At 40.1% G+C, this 21,727-nt stretch overlaps 2 protein-coding genes across 16 annotated transcripts in view; both read left to right on the top strand.

Annotated features, from left to right (window-relative positions):
* The window catches only part of stim1a (stromal interaction molecule 1a), a 32,302-nt gene extending 29,193 nt beyond the window's left edge, over positions 1–3,109 (top strand). For 13 of the 15 annotated variants that reach the window (XM_037774992.1, XM_037774991.1, XM_037774990.1 and 10 more), the window contains one exon: positions 247–3,109. In XM_037774992.1, coding sequence (XP_037630920.1) covers positions 247–748 — 502 coding nt within the window. In that variant the 3' untranslated portion in view covers positions 749–3,109. The remainder of the gene's footprint in view (positions 1–246) is intronic. The other 2 variants (XM_037775001.1, XM_037775003.1) reach the window with 2 other exon arrangements.
* Positions 3,110–3,399: 290 nt separating this feature from the next.
* LOC119491015 (protein sel-1 homolog 3) lies at positions 3,400–14,327 on the top strand. Its single transcript, XM_037774578.1, has 23 exons — positions 3,400–3,532; positions 3,618–4,083; positions 5,496–5,622; positions 5,710–5,831; positions 5,923–6,038; positions 6,136–6,197; positions 6,295–6,427; positions 6,510–6,645; positions 6,757–6,894; positions 8,538–8,743; positions 8,835–9,014; positions 9,612–9,731; positions 9,948–10,088; positions 10,903–10,965; positions 11,098–11,271; positions 11,355–11,482; positions 11,576–11,659; positions 11,754–11,844; positions 11,924–12,011; positions 12,098–12,195; positions 12,313–12,440; positions 12,539–12,641; positions 13,756–14,327. The coding sequence occupies exons 1-23, from the start codon at positions 3,479–3,481 to the stop codon at positions 13,843–13,845; spliced, it is 3,048 nt and encodes a 1,015-aa protein (XP_037630506.1). The 5' UTR covers positions 3,400–3,478; the 3' UTR covers positions 13,846–14,327.
* Positions 14,328–21,727: the final 7,400 nt, after the last annotated feature.

Below are 21,727 nucleotides of genomic sequence, written 5' to 3'. Positions count from 1 at the left end.
ACATCGTTGCACCTGATGAGGCATTACAGAAAATAAGCATCCTGTACATCTTTTTCAACCTCTCAGTGTTCCTGTTCTTTGCCTGCACAACTAACAAGTGTGGAGTTCCAGTGTCCAGTCTGTGCCCGGCGTGTGTCCATGGCTTTGCAGGCATAGTGTAGATAAACCGCAGCATGAAGGGCTTCAACTTTAAACTTTTTTTTTTTCCTCATTTCCTCTAAGTTGTGTTTTTTTTTACCCCTACAGGGACCTAAATCGCTCTGACTCCGACTCCTCCCTGTCACTCTCCCAAGTTGGTGATCGGCTATCTGCCTACAGCTCCAAAGGCCACCTAATCAAGCCCACCTCTCTCATGCACGGCCTGTCGAGCCGCGCAGATGACACCGTCTCTCTGCATGCTCACACCCCCAACGGAGGGAACCGCATTCACGAGGTCAGTCCTTCAGAGCTTGTCCCCGACAGCCCCATTCTCATGAAGAAGGTGTACGGCACGGAGCAATCTCCCAGCGTGGGAGAGATCAACAGTCTGTCAGAGTCGTCCCGCTCCCTCAGCCCCAACTCCACTGAACCTGACACACCGTCACCTACAGGAGGGCAGCCGGGGCCGAAGGGCAACACCCGCATCCCGCAGCTGTCCTCCAAGAAGAGCCCGCTGGAGGAGGACAGCGGCTCTACGGGAGAAGACACAGATTCCACTGCCAGCCGCAAGAAACATACCTTCAAGATCTTCAAGAAACAGAGGAAATAAGGGCTACATGAACTACCGGCTGTCAAAGCTGATTGATTCCTCTGGTCTGTTTTTGAAAAAAAAAAAAAAATGTTTTGTGGGTTCATTAATGGTCAAACGATGGCACAATTTGTTGCCGTTGCGTCTTTTTGTAGGTACGACACCTACTCTAAGAAACTGTGGGAGCAACCAGCTGTTCAGTTTTATCTGCTTACTTGGTCAATGTTGAATATGTGGGGAATGGGTAGGTTTGTATATTGGAATGTAAAGTATTATTTATTCTGCAGGAAGTTGTGCCGGTCTCAAAGGGAAACGTGTCTCCCAGTTGATTATTCTTTCTTGTTCTACAATCTATAACATTTTGCATGTCTTCACTTTTGTTTGACTGATACTCGAATGCTCTTAGTGTTTGCTTGGTTCTTGTTGTTAACCTGAGTAGACAACACTTGATGTTTCTTTTATTACTATCTAACCACCTAGCCCACAAATCCAAAGTGAATGTGCACTCCTTTTCCCTTCCCCCACTGAATACTTTGTTTTTATTGACGGTTACATGTTTTTCTGTCTTTTGTTGTCTTCTTCTTGGCAGAGCAAATGACGCATTCAGGAGATCCTCAGACAGACGAGTGTATATATACACCAGCTTGGACTGGTATATTAGCGACTTTATACATTTTTGACAGCCAAAAATGGATTTTAAGTGCAGTTTGAGCACAGCAATAGCAGCTAGTTGATGTGATTTAGACTCCCTAGAAGTGAAAAACAATAAAGATTAAAAACGCTTAATAATTTTCATTTGATCTCATCCAAGAACACCAGGATGACATCACCTCCCTGTCATCAATTACAAAAGGATCTGCAGCATTAGCTTTATTTTTTGTATTTAGGTGTTGAGCACATGACAGTGAGAGAGAGAGAGAAGTACTTTGCTTAAATGTCCAGCTTTTAAACAATGTCAACAAGTTTAACCACCGGCTAATATTTGGATTAACACTCATCCTCCCGGAGCAGGAAGTGATCAAGTGATTGAATTTCCTGGATTAAATGTCCATCTTGGATTATCATTAGACAGTTACCAAAAACATAAATACCAATGAGACTGTGTGACGATGAACTTTTATCTTTGTATTTCAATTTGAAAATGAGGATCCTACTTTGGAGTAAGTGTACAGTATATACCATGAAAAAACAATCTATTTATCAGAGATGTTAACACAAAGTGCTTGAAGCACTTTTTTATTCAACTGTTAAAGAAAGTTAACTGTTTTGCTTATGAAAATTATTATTTTAAAAGATTAAAACCTAAACATATTACACTTAATTTGATGAATAGGTGCGAGTTTAACTTGGATTTTGGTGCCAGCTGTCTCGTCGTATTGTTTCTGTTTTCTGACTATTTAGGTGGACAATGTCAGTAAGAGATGGGTGCTGGTAAGGGCTATAGTTACAAGGCAAAATCATTTGCTCTGTGCAAGATAGACATTTTTCAAGTTGTAGCAACTTTGTAATCCACCTGTTTTGGAAGATTTAGCTCAACAAGTTCCGGAAGCAGAAGACCAATTGTGTCAAAGTGCTAAATCACCATTTCTGTCCGAGGCCTTTGTGTTTGTGGTGTGTTCGGCCCTGTGAGCCCCCTCTACACAGAACCACGTGACATGTATACAGTCTGCAATGTATATCCTGAATGTCCAAGGGTATTGTTTCTGTAACGGTACTATCAGTACAGTATGTTTACATTTGTTACAGATAATCTCTATCCTCAGATTACCACAACAAAGAACAATGTGCCAGTTTTAATATTGACAGCTTCATATGAGCACAGAACTATGCATCAGTAGCTGTAGATGATTACTAAAGTAGTAAGGACGCCAGCACACTCGGGGTGTTCCTGACAAATGAACAACCAAAAAGTGCTGCAGAAGACACAGTCGGCCTCCCCCAGCCTCATAATGTAACCGGTGGTTTGGATGTACAACACATGTTTGAATATTTTATTTTAGAAACCAACTTAAAAGAAAAACAAAATCAATTTCCTACTGGTACTTTTTAAAGTGTCGTTTGTACCTCTTTTGCACGACAGAGCCGTAAATGGATTATTCCATCTGAATGTGCGCGAGTGTGTGCGTGAGCGTGTGTGTCCGTCTGCTCCCAGTATAATGCACTGTAACGTTGATGCATGTCAACTGCTGTAACAAAACCTATATTGGGTTAAAAGAGTGGATCAGCTTAAGCTCTTTTTCTTTCTCTTTTTCTTTTGAGCTTCTATTTATGAATACACACACAGTATATTTGTACAGAGAAAATGATAATTTTGCATCTTCTGTGATGGTCTAGACTTTTATGGCACTCCTGCATGATAGCAATAAACTATTTTGAATGAAAGATGAGTTGGTTTTGTTGTAGACATTACACCACATGCTGCACAACACTCAGGGCACCACATCTCATTTATAAATAAAAAAAATCTCTTAAATATAATTTCTCAAAGATGGCAGTGTACTGTACTCGTTGTTTGTCCCAAAACAAATAATATAATTATTTTATAAATTGGTATGCAACCCAATTCACAAAGCTCCACCCTAACTGCTTTGTGTGTATAGCAGTTAGGGTGGGACTATGTGCTGTTAAATATTGACTTATGCTTCAACAGCAGTGAGGTGGAGCAGGATGAAGTCCGGATCTTGAGGCTTCTTGTTTCTTTGCAGCTTGAAAATCTTTAATGGAGAGATTAATGAAAATACTTTATCAACCATGGATTTCCATACACTGTACAAATACATCTGTGTGTTTGGTCTCAGTATGCAGGTAGGAGCAGCTTTTCCTTCATGATCTGTGATGATCTGCTTTTAACAGATTTCATCAGCTAATATGTGTCTTCTGCCTCTCACAGATCGTCCGGGGTTTAGACGAGGTGACGCTCCTGAATCCTCCAGAGGAGCCTCTTCCAGACCATCTTTTGGAAGTACTTTACTCCTGTGATGAACCTGCTATAGTACAGCTGGACTGTATCGTATCCTTTGAAACTGGCATCACTTCCACAGTCCTGCTCCAACAGTGGAGCTGCGTCCCCGGTGACCCTGAAGTAAAGACTCTGAAGCTGAACTTGCCAGATTGGTTGGTGTATCAAGCTGATGGGATTATTCCAGACTCCCAGTGGATGCTGAGTTGCATCCTCCGAGCGTCCATCAGATACAGTGGATTTGATGACACTGTCGCAGCTCAGGATGTGGCAACTTTGCAGCCTAAACCTTTTTTCAGTCGACCTGTCAAACAGCATCAACTGTGCATTTCCTGGAGTACACAAATGCTGCAATTAACTCAACGGTTTTCAAAAAAACAATGCCCTTTGGAGCAAGGTAAGGCTGGAGGAGTGAATTTAAAGCTGCAATAAACTGCACATGTGGACAAAGGCACCTAAAAATCCCAAATATTTTAAAGGGAGCATTGAAAAAATCCAAAATTTCTTCCATCAACATTTAAAGGCAGGGTTGGTAATGTTGGTTTTTGAAAATGATCCGAGCAGAAAAACCCAGCCCGGTGTTGCCAGCTCTTTTCCACTGAAAGCAGCTATCAGCACTAGCTCCAAAAGTCCCTAAATCTAGCGACAAAGTCACCAAGTTAGCAACACTGACAGCCCGTCCCTTCAGGCCTCCCTCCAAAGCCACCCCCCCAAAAATGATCTTAATGAACATATACAATGAATATGGCTATAGGGAATGGATATCACAGAGCTACGGTAGACCATCATTATCCGTCACTAGTCGATTCATCTGTCATCTGTCATTCGTTCATCATAAGAAATGTAAAAGTACGTGCGAAAGATGAATACCCACATAAATAGAAGCTGACAGGCAAAGGGGCGTTATAATTTATTATAAAATTGAAGTTAGTTAATGATATTGATTCTTATGAATTAGGAGGACCTCGACAGTTTGTCACCCATTACGGTCACTGATGTGTTTTGGCATTAGTGAACACCTGTCAGCAGTTCCAAATAAGTAAATCTTTGGAGGCCAATGTCCAATTTACAAACGGGTAAGTATATGACCTTCAGATCTACAAGCTACATGCCAACTACACAATCATTCGGACAAAGATAAGTTAGCTAATGTTATGCTAACGGAATACCAACAAAATTTTGGCTAATACTGCATATTTAATCTACTGCATACTTAATCTACTGCATATTTAATCTATTGCATATTTAACCCGGTATCTTGCAAAATGTAACCCATAACGTAAGCCTACCTTTGTGTCTATATCATATATACTACAATTTGGCTTTTGAATCTTAATCACTGTTTAGTGTTTTGTGTTATCTTTTGACACTTGCAGTAAACAGCCAGCGGATGGCACTTTTAACCTTTATCCTCCAAAAAGACTGCGGTGAGTGAGAGAGTGAGTGCAGGTAGACAGACAGGTAGCCCGTCCAATCATTTCATTTGGGCCGAATAAAATGATTGGACAGGCTTATTACAGTCCTGCTACGGCCACTGATACCGGATTTCTTTTTTCCCTTTTTTGTCAGAGCATTTGATTTATCGATTGCTGTCGGGATGTAAAGAGAATTTCAACAAATATAACAAAAAATGTTTTTGAAGAATGTTACCAACCCTAACTTTAAGGAGCAGAGAACACCGTCCTCAGATATGCAAATGATTTTAGGACACTATAGTGGTCTGGAAAGGATGATCGTGTTTTTAGATGATTAGGGGATAAAAATCTTGTTGTCTTCAAAATCTCATCCAAAACATTTCATGTCATTCAGAAACGGTGCATTTCCTGTCTGCAATGTATGCATCAACTGGAGAAAGCTTTGGTATCACGAAGACACTGGCCTCTTATAGTAATGAGGTGCTGGAGTATATGCGTGTTAAAGCCATCTCCTTTCCATGGTAAGACAACAAAGGTCATATAACTTAGCTTTCTCTTCTGGTAATGCAGATATTATTTTAAACAAGTGTACTTTGCATTTTTGCCAGGTGCATGTTCTCCATGTGGATCTTCGTGACCAGATACTGCCAGGACAACATGTGTGGACTGTTTTACCATATAGACTCTCATAACAACTATGTCACACCAACAGTGTTCCTCAAAAAAACAGGTTTCTCTCATCTCTCAGATATTCTCATCCTGTAACAACACGTTGCCATTATCTGAACTTCCATTAGTCATTGTCTCATATATACATGCAGGCCAGCTACACATCCAGATGGATGGAGAGTCTGAGGGATCCTCTGCGTTCATCCCTCCATTCAAGGTGCCTTTAAGTGAGTGGTGCCAAATCAGTGTGATGTTGCACGGCAGAGTGGTGAGTAGTCTCTTATTGACAGAAGATGTCCTTACAGTGTGTAAATAATGGTGACAATGAAAAATAAAGTGGTCCTTGTTGTGTGTGTGCGTCTCAGGTGACTGCCTCCATGGTGAGCATGAATACGGAGCAGAGAGCGGTTCATTCAATGGAGCATGTGTAAGTCTACTTCTGACATTAAAGTACATTAACATAAGAAATCAAAAATGCACTTGAAGTGTATCTGTTCTCAACATGTCTGCATTGTGTCTTACAGGATGGGGCATAATGTCGTGCTGGATGACACAGAGGGATATTTTGTGATTGGTGGAGGGAAATACATAAGAGGTGTGGAAGGTTATTTTGGGCCATTGGTTTACTACCGCAACAGAATACCACCTCACAGCAGGGTAAAGTACTGCACCTGCCCACGGTCATTGTTTATGTCGATTATTTATTACATGTGAGTGTAATTGTTCTCCTCTTCTCCAGCCTGAAGTTGTTCTTCCAGATGTTATCAGGACCGTGAACCTGACCGGATGGCTGCAGACCTGTCAAGAATTTCGTCTGGAGATGGATGTCAAAATCAGTGGCTATTTTGTCAAGTCCGAACAGGGGGCAGAGTCTGGTAGTAGTAAGCTTATATATCCACTAGATGGTGTTAGAGTTAATGTATCTGAAATATTCTCTGCAGAGCCCCATGAATGTGCAAAGAAACTGTCTATGATGTTTTCTTCAGGGACCTGTTTGGATGCTTTCCGTGAGTGGATGGTAAAGGACAGACTGCCATCAACGTCACAGTGCGAGCTGTGGGAGGCGACTGTCCCTCATAGAAGACAAGCTGCAAAACTGGCCAAGTTTCTGGCTTTCAAATATGGTAAGAGATAAGCCGCACAAAATGAATTTGTCTTGAATTGGTACAAAATATGAGATACTTCTACAACACTGAAATATATTACAGGACAGATTTAACCCTGTGAAAGGGAACCATCTTTCACAGTGAGTACTTCTACTTCCACTGGTATTATTAGTTTAAACAAGTAAGGTTTAAAATAGAGGATCTTTTGTATTTTCTTAACTCCTGAATATCCAGTTTCCCCCTTTAATTTTCCCTTAAGCAGAATCAGAATCAGGTTTATTTTGCCAAGTATTTACAGACATGGAATTTGATACATACATGTGCATGTTTGTTATGCAGCTCTCTCAGTGTACTTGCACAGAATAGAAATAACAGAATAAAAGAACACAATAATAAAAAGAAAAAAGAAGTGTTCATACAAGTATTTGGAAGATGTAACAATACAAATCGAGCAAATAAATAAATACCAGATGGATATACGTGGAGTAGATGATTATGTGCAACATGTACATAATCAATATGTCAATATACTGTATGTACAGTGAGTATGATTTATATTTACAGTGACAGATATGTACATATTACAATATGTACATGAAGTGACATGATATACATATTACAATAAATGTGAATTAAAGACTGTAAATTATAATCTAAAAATGTGCATTAAAGACTGTAAGAATTATAATCTGTAACAGCAGCAGTGGATATTTGGTGTTAAAGGGTTACTGACGGTGTATGACTGGTTAAAGGTCCCATATCGTGCTCATTTTCAGGTTCATACTTGTATTTTGTGTTTCTACTAGAACATGTTTACATGCTTTAATGTTAAAAAAAAAACTTTATTTTCCTCATACTGTCTGCCTGAATATGCCCTTTATTTACATTTACCCTCTGTCTGAAACGCTCTGTTTTAGTGCATTTCAACGGAATTGCAATGGAATTGCAACGGAATTGCATTGCCTGGCAACAGTTTGGGTCCATGTTTACTTCCTGCCAGCTGATGTCATTAACATCCACTGCAACAGGAAATAAACTGGGACACATTTAGAATGTTTAGATTTAAAACCCTGTAATGGTCTAAATATTGTATATTTGTGACATCACAAATGGACAGAAATCTTGACAGTTTGTTTCAAACGCATAATTTCTGAATACGGGCTGTGTGTATTTCTCTGTATATTGAGCGCTTTGATACTTTCACAGTATTTATAAAGCACTTAAACCTGCTTTATAATATAAAAGACATGAAAATCGTACTTTTTACAATATGTCCCCTTTAAGCTTGTGAAAATCACCCTATGACACAGTCCTGGGCTGAGTATTACTGCATATATAGTATATTCTGTATTAGCTTGTTCCAGCTCTTAATTGAAGCTATTTGATCTTTACACTGAATTAAATAGTCAAACTCATTCCATCAAGTGGAAATACTCTAAATGTGTTGTAAATCATCTTATACACATTTCTCCAAACAAACAAAGTTGAACAAAGTTTGGCAGCACAGCATGAGTTTGTATAATGACTGACTGACCTACTTGCCTGTGAAGGGGCTGAGTAAACAATTTGAATAGGTTTAATTCACCGATGCAGACTGATGATATTCGTGCGTTATTTACTTTTATAAAGCACTGAAATCATTTCAATTCCTGACTTTGCAGGAGAAAGGAGAGCAAGCCTGCCAGCTGTGGGCAGAGCACTGTATTCCTTATCTCTCCATAAGCTGAGCAGAGCGAGCAGCACCGGCGTGGTCAGCACAATATTACCACTGCTGCTCCAAGCCGGCTGCTTAGCTGATAACCGAGCTCTGCACATGGCGTCGCTGCTCTACAGTGCTGGCCTGGGAGTCGAGGAACAGCCCAATAAGGTGTGTGCTACTGGGTCAGATGTAGCAGAGCTCTGCCTGGGGTGAACACTTGTTTTAAAAGTATTCTCTCATGCCCTTGTGTTTGGTACAGGCTTGGCTCCTGGCCCTGCTGGCAGCCCAGAAGGATGATCGATTAGCACTCCTGCATCTCGGGCACCTGCACCACGAGGGCCTCCATGGCCTCCCCACAGACTCAGACCTGGCCTATGCATATTATGCAAACATTGCTAAACAGACAACTTTAGACCGTCACAATCCCACACCACAGCAGGTAATGTGTGTGTTTGTAACTAGATGACTTGGTGTGCTCATTTCACATGTCTTGTTTAATCCAAAAGTAATACAATTCTACTGTATGTTGAACCAAAAGCTTACCACTGGAGTTCTTTTTTACATTCATATCTGTCACCTTTCTACAGTATGTGAGTCATATTATATTATATATTTGTGAAAATATAACACAAAATATCAGAGAACAGTATGTGTACAATATGTTCTGTAATAACTGGCAGTGTCAGACGTACAGTAATTGTAATGCAGAGGCGAGGAGGACACATAGCTGTGGGCTTATTACAACATATGAGCTGATATTGTGATATGTTAATACATTTTCTGCTCCCCTCTCTGTGGCTATAGTTTTCAGATTTCCATCATCAATAAGTGTACTGCTGTCACTGTTTTCCATACCAAGAGAGATAGCAGATTGATAAATTTAGTAATATTACAGTGCTCAAAAGTGCTTCATGTTTTATTTAAAGCACAGAGCTTCATTTCTGGATTATTTGCAACTGTTTTAGGAAGGAAGGACACAAAAGAAAAGAAAATCCATTGACTTGTGCTTTCTCTCTTTTTTTTTCATTTTCTTTAGACATTTGTTGAGGCTGTTTACTTAAACAATGATGAGGTGTTGGATCTCCAGACCAGTGAAGACCATCATCTGTTCCAGTGGCTGAAACTGCAGGCACGCAGGGGAGCAGCTGAAGCTGAGGTACCCTGCTCGGTCATCTTTGCTTTTTTTAAGCTGCAACTAACTATATACACAAGCACAGAAAGTCAGATAAAAACAAATGCGACAAGAAGAAGAAATGAGGCCTCAGACTGTAGGTTTGTGTCTCAAATTAGACATTTAAGGGTGAAAGTAAATGGCCACAGACAATGTTTTATCGTGTCATTTTTTAGTAATAATTCAGCAACTGTTTTGCAGCAAACGGTTGCCCGGATGCTGTTCTGGGGTCAGCAGGGAGTGTCTCCAGACATCCAGAAGGCTGTGAGACACTATGAAAGGGGAGCTGTCCAGTGGGAGGACCCGGTGTCAATGTATGACTATGGTATAGTCCTACTACAGGTGAGAACTACACCTGATGTACAATGAGAAACATTTCAATGTATATCAAAGCCAGTCCTGACCAATTTGGTGCCATAGGCAAGATTTCAGCTGGTGCTCCTTACATCGCTGCCAATTCCACCACCAATCATTGTGCTCATACACTCACTCAGAAACTGCTTAACTTTGAGTCTAAGCTATGCAGATCACACGTTAATTAAATTAGTGAACGTTACTATTGTCCAAAGCAAGCTAGTAGCACTCTGCTTCAACAGTAACTACTATGCAATAAAGTATTCTGTTGCTGCGTGCAGCTCAGAAAATAGGGCCTCTTTAAAGAAACAGGGTGCAACATTTCGGGGGATCTGGGGGAGTAAATGGAATGTCATTTTCATAAATGTGTTTTCATCACTGTATAATCAGTGTTTTCGTTAGCTTGGAATGAGCCCTACATAGGGGGGTCCTCTTCAAACTAAACACCGGCTCTAGAGAGAGCCCTTTTGCATTTTTACGTTACCTGAAAGCCACCGTTGTTCTCCGACACGCTTGTGAAACTGCTGTAACGTGAGCCGCAGAGTGCAAAAACCATGGTACCACTAGCCACCGTCTGATGGCTGTTGCTCCTATAGTAGTGTTTAACGCAGTCTTTTTTTTGGTAATATTTCAAAACAACAGTATTAAAATAGTATTAGTAAAAATAGTAAAAGGCGCCCTTAGTGCCTACAACCAGGGCCGGCTCTGATGTGTATTTTAATCTACTTAAAGAGTACTCCTTCCTTTGATTTATCATTTAGTATTAGCTTTTATTATAAAATATTAATTTGTTTCTTTGTAGGGACATGGGGTTGAAAAGGACATTCCAAAAGCTCTCACTTTCCTGAAGAAAGCAATGGACCAGGTTTTGTATGATTAAATGTTAATTACTAATTTCTTATCTATACTTTAACACTAGGAGTCCACTTTCTGTTGCAAAAAAAACATTTAAAGTTTGCACTCCCTATATTGCTTCTTACAATATTGTGTCTCACAGGACTTTGTTCCTGCCATCAATGCCCTAGCCTGGTACTATGAGCATTTTGAGAAGGACTACGAGCAGGCGGTGCAGCTGTGGGAGCGGGCTGATCTCCTCGAGTGTCCAGACGCTGCTTTGAATCTCGGTGTCATGCACTCACAGGGTCTGTATCCGCGAAAAGCTGCTGACCAGGTTAGCGAGTATGAATGCTTTCTGTGATCATCTACTACTAGGTTTACAGACTAGAATGCTGATTTAATTTGTCTTTCTGACAGTTCATGGCCTATCAGTACTATCGGAAGTCTGCAGAAAGAGGGCACATCAGGGGAGCAGTTCACCTCGCTAGCATCTGGACCACTGGGATACCTGGACGCGTCGACAGACGTCCATCAGATGCCCTTTTGTTAGCTGCTTACCCTTTTATTTATTTCACTTCACATGTATGATTTGTCCTTACATTGTGTCGTGACTCAAGTCACTTTTTAACTGACTGCAGGTGGGTAAAGTGGGCAGCCGAGCACAACGGATACCTGGGCAGCATCTTGCGGAAGGCCTTGGATTCATATCTCAAGAGTGACATGTAATCTGTTTCTCCATTCACACTTGTCACGATCCTGAATGATCAAGCCACTCAATTACAGTTGCAGCAAATTAACATTCTAGCTTTTCAACAGGTTCTGCTCACTGTTATATTACCTCATGGCTGCTGAGTGCGGGTACTCACCTGCTCAATTCAATGTGGCATATCTATGTGAACAAAATACGGTGAGTTAACTCTATTAGTGGTGGTTTTATTAATTCTTGTCACAAAAAAATAAACTTTTTTCACTCTGGATGTCCCTAGTTAGGTTTTCTGGATCCTGCTGTTGCATCAAACTGTATGTGGAGATATTACAACCGTACAATACAAAGTCAAAATCCTGACACTTATGGTAAATAAGTATTTGGAAACTTGTGTGGAAACATTCGTACTTTAGAGCTTCTTTTTTTTTAACCTCTAATTCTGCAACCTCTCCAGCCTTCATTAGGATGGGTGACCTGTTGTGCGAGGGGCAGAAAGACTTGTATTCTGCAGCAGTGATGTACACGCTGGCAGCAGTAAGGAACGAGCCACAGGTCTGCTTCTTTTAAATTGATTTTCTTGCTGTGTGTATATTTTTTTTTCAAGCTAGTATTTATTCATAATTGAGCGTGGATGTATGTGTGTGTATAAACCATACTGTTCTTCCACAGGGATGGTACAACCTTGGCCTCCTTGCTGAGGAGGGTTACAGGCTGCCACTGTCGGTATTGATTGACCTTGGTCTTTCAGAGCTGTACCTGGCAGACAACAGTTTGCTCCTGAGTGCTTTGTACAAAAGGTGGGTTGTGTGTGTATATCAGCTGTGTAAGTTCGGTGCAGTGTACTTTTTTCAACGTAAATCTGTAAGAAAAATAGTTCTATATTCTCTTCCAAAAGATGCAGAGACTCAGAAAATACAGATTCATACTTGCCGTGCAGCCTCGCCCTCTTCAATGTGTATCTTCAATCATTCCAAAGGGACTACAGGGCTGCTATTAAGGTCAGTGTGATATCCTCAAGATACATTTGTAACAAGTAAAAGTCAACAAGTAAATATTTGACTCAAGTAAAATGCAGAAGTATTATCAGCAATACATAAAGTATCACAAATGAAAGTTCTAATTTTGCAAAATAGGACTTTTCAAAGTGTATTTTATAATTTCAGTTATATTATTTTATCATCATTATTGGTGCATTAAAATGTAAATAGCATTTTAGTTTTTGTCTTTGGGTGGTTGAGTGTTTGCACATGCCGATAACTTGTAATAAAATGTTCTATATGAATAAAAGTACCTTGCTGATAATTAATATTATTATCATCTATTCATCTATAGAAGCTTCAACATATCAACTCATTAATCTGTAACATTTGTAACATTGTCATTTAACATTTAGGTTGAAACAAATGCAGTATGTAATATTTAGTGTATTAATTCATTTTGTAGCTGGTCACTAACTATTATATTTCCTTTTCGTTGGGTACTTTAAAGGTGCTCTATACGATATCCAGAGCATTAATATAGCAGCAAATAACTATTGTCTATGAAAAGAGGAGTAATGTCTACCTGAGCAGAGAATGAAGTCTGTGTCTGTTGTAATCCGAGCTTCTCCGTGCTTTGTTGTCATAGCTGGGCCGGCTGCACGTGGCTTTTAGTGCATGTGAGCGTGCCCCACTGGCTAGCTCACGGCCAGTTACAGCTGATAACACCGTCCCGACCGACGGTGCAGTTGCGGAAACGTAGCTCCCACTATCTGCTTCTCCCTCAGGTCAACACTGTTGTTTTCACTGTTAGTGCTATAAGCACCATTAGCTGTGAGCCGCTGGCTCAGCACTCGCCATGTTGAGAACCGGGCAGGGGCAATAAAAATGCCAATCTTGCATTTAGCACCTTAAATTTATAAGAATGCATCAATTTGTATAACCCAATCATAGAAAAAAAAACGTAATTTTAAAGAAACTATGGCTGACAGATAATGTAGTTTAATAGCACAATATTTCACTATGAAATGTAGAAAAAAGTAGGCTACAGTTACTTTCCACCACTGGCCAAAGTGCAGCGGCATTATTGTGATGTAACATCTTGCTGACATTTTGGTCATGTTATTCCCCACAGTTCTCCACTGCTGTTGTCGTGGTTGCAGCTCCAACGATATTCTTAATCGTCCTCGGTGTGCTCAGGAGTCATGGCCTGTCTCGCAACTAGAGCCAAGATTCTTAATAAGGATGTTCAGTGCAACAAACTCAGGGACTAAGCAGCAAAGTCAACCTGCACAGCAACAGCATTTTGTATTAGTTTACATCTGTTTACTATGGGATCACTGTAAAGAACAAATGTGAATGGACTCCAGGCTCCTCTGTTATAGACCTTCAATCTTCAACCTACACATTTGTTGATGCAGTTTTCCAGTTTTCAATCACTTTTGTCTGGACCGATCTCCCACTGTTTAAAAGGTCAAAATTCAATCTTAACGGCAAATTTGTGTCATCACAATTAGAAGTCCGCAAGCCTGGCAGGCAATAATACAATTTATAAGGTCGTTCAAAACCATTGTCCTCCCTGGCTCCAATACACTGCAACATTGATTTTGATTGATTTAAGATATGGGAAGACCGGGAGATTTTAAGTCTTCACAAGTCAGATGTTATTGTTGTTTATTTGTTGAAAATCATAATAAATATATTGTTTAAAAAAATCTGTCTTTTATTATGTACAATTTGCACACAACACACTGCTGCTCATCAATATGAAAACAAGTATGCCCGAGAATTTCCAGCAACTCATATTCTACAAACCAAAATCAAGCAAGCAATTACAGACACTTCTCATGAGACCAGATCCATACAACAGTCAACATCTCATTAACACCAGGCAGACAAGTTTAATTGCTTTGCTTCTGTTTGTTGGAATGAATCGGAATTTGCTGGGGCTAATGATGGTAAGGATGGGATAAAAATAGAAATTTGTAATCAGACAAAAATAGACGTGGTATCAGTGCCATTGAGCTGGACTAAATATAGACCTTTTTTTTTTCAAGATGTAAGATATATACAGATCAAGATGATAAAATGATCTTAATTAAAGAATGCACATGGCAGATGGGAGCACATTTTCATCAAAAACACTTGCTCATTAAAACACTTGCATAGTAATTGTGGTTCCATATTTTTAGCCTGGGTGTCTGTCCGTCCTGACTCCTAACCATGTCTTTGTTCCTGACTCACTGACAATCATTTTCCAGATACGCTCCATCTGCCATCACATGACTGTAGCTACCATCGAGGTCACTAAACCTCTGTATCTTTTCTGTAAATCGAGGGGGGGCGTTTGTAGCAACTAGAGGGGAGTTTACATTCTACAAATAAAACCATACTGTATACATGGTGTGTTTTTGTAATATAATTGCTATGGCAGAGTATTTGGGCTACTGTCAGGAGTAAAATAAAGGGAATTCTGAGAATAAAGTCGATGTAGTGGTAACTACAATACATATGAACTGTCAGGGAACAGGCACATAAAACATCTAATCAAGTATATCCAGGCCAATCACGACATACAACATTTTATTTTATTTTTCTTGTATTACTGTGACTTCATCCTCATATCATGAGTTCAATCTTGTAATTTATGACTTTATTCTTGTGACTGCTATACTTGAGAGTCCCTTACACTCCGTCACAGTCTCCAGTATGTTTAGATGCAATATATTTAAATTTCACTACATTAAGACGAAATATAAATAAATTAATTTGGCCTTATGGTTTAGTATTTCCATATAGACATTTTATTCGTTGGCAGTATGAAAGAGCTTCTAAACAGTTATGTTGGGGAAAATGTACTGAAAGAGTAATTGAACCGCTAAGTTAATTAAGAAATACATCAATAAATGTAAATCATTTTAACATTTTTTTTTCATTTTATTTTTGGTGTCTGGTCAACATTTCATAGGAGGGGTTTGGAGATTGTATTTTTTAGGGGTAGGAGATGGGATGATGGGAAGTGACTCATGACGTTAGTATTTCTACCAACACTCCTGGCCACGCCCTGCGCATGACGTAGCCAATTATCAGAGCGCGAGCGAGGCAGGCGGTAACCGTTCTTTGCACCCTCAACAATTTAGCTAGCTTTTTTCCATTAATTTAGCGTGTCGAGATCAAATTATATTTCTACCGGCAGCAAGAAAAGGTAAGAAGTTGGTGAACACACTAAAATGTGGGTATAACGTGACTAGCATATTTTGCGTGACGGGGTGGAGACTTAGTAAGAGGAAAAGCAGTTTGCTAGCTAGCTAATATCACTGATGATGCCACTGAAAGCAGGTGTGTTGGTTGTTTAGCTGGTTTTGCTGCTGATTTCAGCAGGTGTTTAAATACTGTGGCTTGGCCTCTGGATATGGAACACAGTCCTGCTAGTAAACCCCTCAAATGAAACATCAATCTCAGTAGCCTGTAGGCTATTTTAGGGATTTAATCTGTGCTTGGTCTAGTTAAAGACTTTTCTATGCATCTTCTGTGGCAAATCCAGTTGATCTGGCTCTGTGTTGGTGGTACTGGCCTTCAGGAATATAATGTTCCCCAATTTTGACTTATTTTGTGTTTGGGACTCCTAAAACGTCAGTCACCTGTTACCTTGTGGATTGTTCTTCATCTCCTATCCTTACTAGTATCCACATTTTTGAGGCAGAGAATCCTCCCACTGGATTAAACCTTATGAAAAGTAGAAATGGTGTTACATTGATAATGAACTGTGTGCTTTCTCACAGTGTGTTAGATTGCAGTTGAAGAATTCAATTTTCGTTTCATCATGCATCAATAATTTGTCTTCTGATCTCAGTATTTCACCACTTGTTTTGTAAACTGGAATTGAGAGGTGAATTAGTCTTATAAAGAGACTAAAGAGACACTGTACAAAATAGTATATGTATACTGTAGGTCATGAGAATGCCAATTTAGTGTTGACAGCCACCTATATTGGATGATGCACATTTACCTGTAAAAACAACACAGACAGACAAGCTATCAAGCCAAATACCCTAGCCAGGTACAGGTAGTTTGCCACCAAAAGGCAAAACTCATTGGCGTTTTCAAGGGTATTTAAGATTTGTCCTATTCCATTCATACCTATTGTACATGAAGATTTGACACGGCAACAATAAGCATTTAAGCGATCTGTCTATATCTCATGAGCCCACTGAATCTTTGTGCAATGTTCTACAACTGTTTATTTCAACACAAACCCATGTGAGCAGTATTAAGAGAGGTCACATTATGGGGTGCCTAATGTCAGCATTACTATTTTGATTATGTTTAATTCAGGCTTGAATATACAGTGACTATAATTAGAACTGGTGTTAAAGTGTTGTCACATGGAGTTTTCTATTTTAAGGAAAGGATCAGTGATTTCAAAGGTGACGTTACTTGGCATGTGACTAATGTACCTTTTGGACAGCAGGGTGTACAGTCAGCAGGGAGAGTGTCCTTCAGCAGTAGACCCAGGTTCAAGTCCCTGTGTCAGCATTATGTTTTTATGGAAGTTGCTAAATTCTTACAACCTCGAGGGGCATCAAGCTGATCTCGGTCTTCTGTGACCTTCCTCTGTTGTCAAGGGCAGTGACGTGGTGAAAGAGGGTTGCTGAAATAATGTCAACATATCATTGATAAGGACTTAAAGACAAACGTGATTTAAATTACGATACAAACACTGTTAAAATGGTTGGTCAAGTTATTTATTCAAGACACATTTATCAGCAGTAAAACAAGTAAAAAATTCAGCACGTTGTTATCTTTTATAAATATGAGACAACTGACGGCATTCAAACAGGCCAAATGTGTGCCTCAATTGCAAAAGCACTGTTTTAAAAATGACGAGAACCTAAGTAAAGTATACATTTAAGAGCAACCCAGTCTAACCACAGTCTGCCTTTTTCTAGTATGTAGCTCTGTTAGAGTAGTTGAGAATTAATGGCTTCCACAAGGGCACTTTGACAGAAGTTATTCAATTGCCCATCAGTTTTCAACATAGTTACTCACCTTGTAAAGTATCTTGAACAGCAGTTTTTTGTGTCGCCTGACCAATACATGATTTTTTAGGTAGATATCAATATCTGAGAACGATACATTACCCGTTCTTCAGCTCGGGTAGACAAATGATGTAATCGAGACACCGTTTCTAAATGACTTCAAACATGTCTTTGGCATTTCTGCACTGCAATATCTTGTTGTTTATTGGCCAACACATATGCATACACTGATATATGTGAGATAAGCCAATATCGGCCTGGCTCGGTATAGATGTCGTTTTTTGCTGCCCTGTGTTATTACCTGCTATTTTTGATTGATTTAAGGCAGTGGCATCTAGTTTTTCCATGCTCCTTTTGTTTTTCCTGCGTCTTATTGTGAATTTCAAATGTGTTGTATTACGTTGTGCATTGGAAGGCTATAGGGTACACTGTCTACTGCTTCAATAAGACCCTACAGAGATTTTGATTTAAGTGCACAGCAGCCCGGCTTGTGATTCGGAGCTCAAAAGCTGAAATGCGAACAAATGAATAGAAAAGGAAACGGCAGCACTGAGGGAATGTGAAATCAAATTAGTTTAACTCTGCGATTTTTACTCCGTGCACATTGGTTTACCAAGAATGCAGCTCCTGACAATCTACATTATCAAAGCAATCTGTCTCTCTTTTCCTTTTCTTCTCATTCACATCCATTGGTTTTCCTCTCCTTTTCTATTTTTTCCTTTTCCCTTCTTTTTCCCTCCCTCTGTCTCCCTTTGCAGATGGGCTATTTGGCCACTGAAAGGGAAGAGAGCTGTGCCAGTTTTGAGTGTACAGCGGAGGCAAAGGGAAGAAAGTCGGGCAGTAGTGGAAGCTGGACTCGTTCGTGGGATATACAGCAGAAACACAACACGGAGGTGCATACACAGTACAGGTACTACGTGTGTGTGTGGGTGTGTCTTTGGGGGATGGGGCTGTAAAGCAGTCATCTGAAGCACTATATCATGAGTCTTCAGGATTTGTTATTAAAAGAATGAGAGCCTTTCACTGCAGCACTGAAGACTTACAGCATGTTTTAGACTGTCCTTCTCAGGGACAGAGGTTGTGAAGACTTCAGTTGAATATGTGTAGACAAAGTGTTTGCCACCTGTCTTCATTGTTTAAAGTGAAGTCTTTATGTAACTGTATTAAGTTTAATCTGCACGTGAATGACATATCTATTATGTGACCAGTGTTTCTCCTCTGAATATTCAGTTTTGTTGGCTGAATGGTTGTATGGTTTTCAGCTGTGTTTAATATTTTGCTGTGAGTAACTCATAACTCATAAATAATCCAAATTGCTGCAGAAATGGGAGTGTCTGGATTTAAACCTAACCATTTATTTTATTAGACAATATAAAGCAGATGATGCAAAACGTATGCTCTCAATTTAATGTTTTTGGCAGTTGTACAAGAGTTGATCAAATGTGATCAGTGTAACAATACAAACAATGCAATCAACGCTAGCTGAAAAGGTAACATCGTGTCTACACCGTGAATGTATAAAGAGAACTGGACACAGCGTTGGAGGCGGGGCCCTGTTCATTCCTGAGAAAGTTGCTCAGTGGTGCCTGAAGCAAAAAAAGCTAGACTTCAGAGTTTAAAATGACCCGGATCATCCGGTAATCTTCCGCATTCATTGGGCCTGTAGAGCAAGTGCAGTAGCGTTTCCTTTAACCGGGCCTCCCAGCCCTCGGTCCAGCCTCAGTCTGGGTCTCATTCACATGAACGGAGGAAGGGAAATAACTCTGGATTCGGTTGTTTTGTGGTCCTATTGATTTAAATAAAGGCTATTGCAGTGTTCGTACTGGGAAGTTGACTCGCCTAAAAATAAAATTATCCACTGATTTACAGATGTCTCTTTTCCAGTCTAAGTCTATGGGAAAGAGTATTTTTGAGCCCAATGGCATCACGTGACGGACCCAGAAGTTGTAATTCCACCGTTTGTCCAACTATGTCAAATTTGTTTCAAAGTCTGGGGGCTCGGTCTACACAGGAGGTGTAGTGTGAGCAGCATGTTAGCAGAGCAGCAGCTTCAGTCCTTTGTTTGTGTCTACACACGATGCGTTCAGGCACAGTATAGAGTGAAGGTCAATCACCTACGTTTTCGCAGTGCTCGGAGCCCAACACACTGTTGTTACGAGTGTGAAACGATCAAAAATATGCTACTGGTTGCTTACCAACGAATGGCGCACGTGAAACGTGAGGCGTTATACGGCCTGGCTGGATTAATTTCAAATAGGAGCATTTCTGTCAGAAGCACATGAGACGGATGACTGAAACGTCTCCTGCGCAGACACTCTGTAACTTTAGAGTGAGATTGAGATTTATCTTGAAAAAAATGGAGAACAGTCAGAAGTCACTCTGGTCTAGGGATGTCACGATACCAGAAATCTAGTTGTTGATACCAATACAAGTGAATTTCCACAATTCTCGATACCCAATTCGATACCACGGTAAAGAAAAAAAGGAAAATGATGAGACTTTATTCCTCAGGTATAGCTCAATGACTGTAATAGAACAGCAGAGGCTGTACACGCACACACACACACTCTCTCTATATATATCCTCAGATTGCAAGCAGTAGTTTGAATTCACTGACATGGTGACAGACCATTACACCATTAAATATTCATTTAAAATGCAAATGTTATATTTTGATGATTATAAAAAAGCACCACTTTTCAGAGATTTAACAGTGGACAAGAAAAGATAGAGGTTCAGTTTGTTCAGTTCAGTTCAGTTCAGTTTTTTCCCCCACGAGTGGGTCCTCTTCTCAGGCGATTCAATAACGGATCTCAGATCAGTTTTTCAGTTCAGGTATTTCCACAAGAGTGAGTCCTCTTCTCGAACAAATCAATAAGGGATCTCTAAAAAAGTAAACAAACCCAACATCTCGGCGTGTGCGTGTGTGTGTGTCGAGCTCCAACACGCAGAGGACAGAAGCCTTTGGAGAGTTGCTCGCCAAACGGAAAATCAACCCACATTTGGCGCTTGGAGGGTGTTAATTTCGGATCCTGATTACAGGCATCGTACAGTACCGTCTGGTTTTTAGAATTTTGGCATCGACTTGGTACCGAAGTACCGGTTCTTGTGACATCGCTACTCTGGTCAGACTTATTTAGTTGATATTGCGATACATTTTTTCAGCGCTAAGATAAATATTGGGGATTTGGGGATATTCCCCCCCCCCTAAACCAATCAGTAGTGAGTGACATATAGAATCCAACCCATTGACATCTTTTCTCAGCCTACAAAGTAATGTTTAATGTTTTCCAGCAGTCGTTTCGGGTTGTCTGTCTGTCCGTTCGTCCGTACCATTCTTGTGGACGCGTTGTCTCAGGAACCCCTGTTGGGAATTTCTTCAAATTTTGCACAAAAATCCACCTGGCCTCAAGGATGAACTGATTACATTTTGGTGGTCAAAGGTCAAGGTCACCGAGACCTCACGTCCGTCCCATTCTCGTGATATCTCATGAACGCCTTTTGCAACTTTCTTCAAATTTGGAACAAATGTCCACTTGGATTCAAGGATGAGCTGATTCGATTTTGGTCACAGGTCAATGTTCAAGGTCACTGTGGCCTTACGTCTGTCCCATTCTCGTGAAAGTGATATCTCAGTAACGCCTTGAGGGAATTGTATTACATCTGGTACAAACATCCACTTGGACTCAAGGATGAACGGATTAGAATTTGGTGGTCAAAGGTCAATCTCACTGTGTCCTCACAAAACACCTTTTTGGCCATACCTCAAGAATTCATATGCTAATTATGTCTATTTACACAAATGTCTAAAAGGATATAATGATGAAGTGATGACATTTTGGACAGACATGGATGTAAACTACAACTTGACTAGTTGGTGGAGGCATACAACCGCAATGCGGTAATTCTGGTAAATTTCAACAATCTGTACAGCTGTGTTGATCACAGGCACAGGAAGGTGACGTGCCCATTATTTTGCCTGCCTGTAAAGCTCCGATTGGCTCTGTAGTTTTCTAACTGGGGAAACAATCGCTACTGACCACAGAATTGAAATCCTATTTGAAACCC

This window comes from Sebastes umbrosus, chromosome 7, assembly GCF_015220745.1.
Source record: "Sebastes umbrosus isolate fSebUmb1 chromosome 7, fSebUmb1.pri, whole genome shotgun sequence".
Classification (NCBI taxonomy): Eukaryota; Metazoa; Chordata; class Actinopteri; order Perciformes; family Sebastidae; genus Sebastes; species Sebastes umbrosus.
Note: the sequence above shows the minus strand (reverse complement) of the source record. Positions and strands in the feature narration are given on the sequence as shown.

Coding starts and splice junctions, on each gene's coding strand:
- LOC119491015 (XM_037774578.1), top strand. CDS start 3,479: ATGGATTTCCATACACTGTACAAATACATCTGTGTGTTTGGTCTCAGT. Junction 6,198..6,294: donor GTTCATTCAATGGAGCATGT/GTAAGTCTACTT, acceptor TGTGTCTTACAG/GATGGGGCATAATGTCGTGC. Junction 6,646..6,756: donor CGAACAGGGGGCAGAGTCTG/GTAGTAGTAAGC, acceptor TGTTTTCTTCAG/GGACCTGTTTGGATGCTTTC.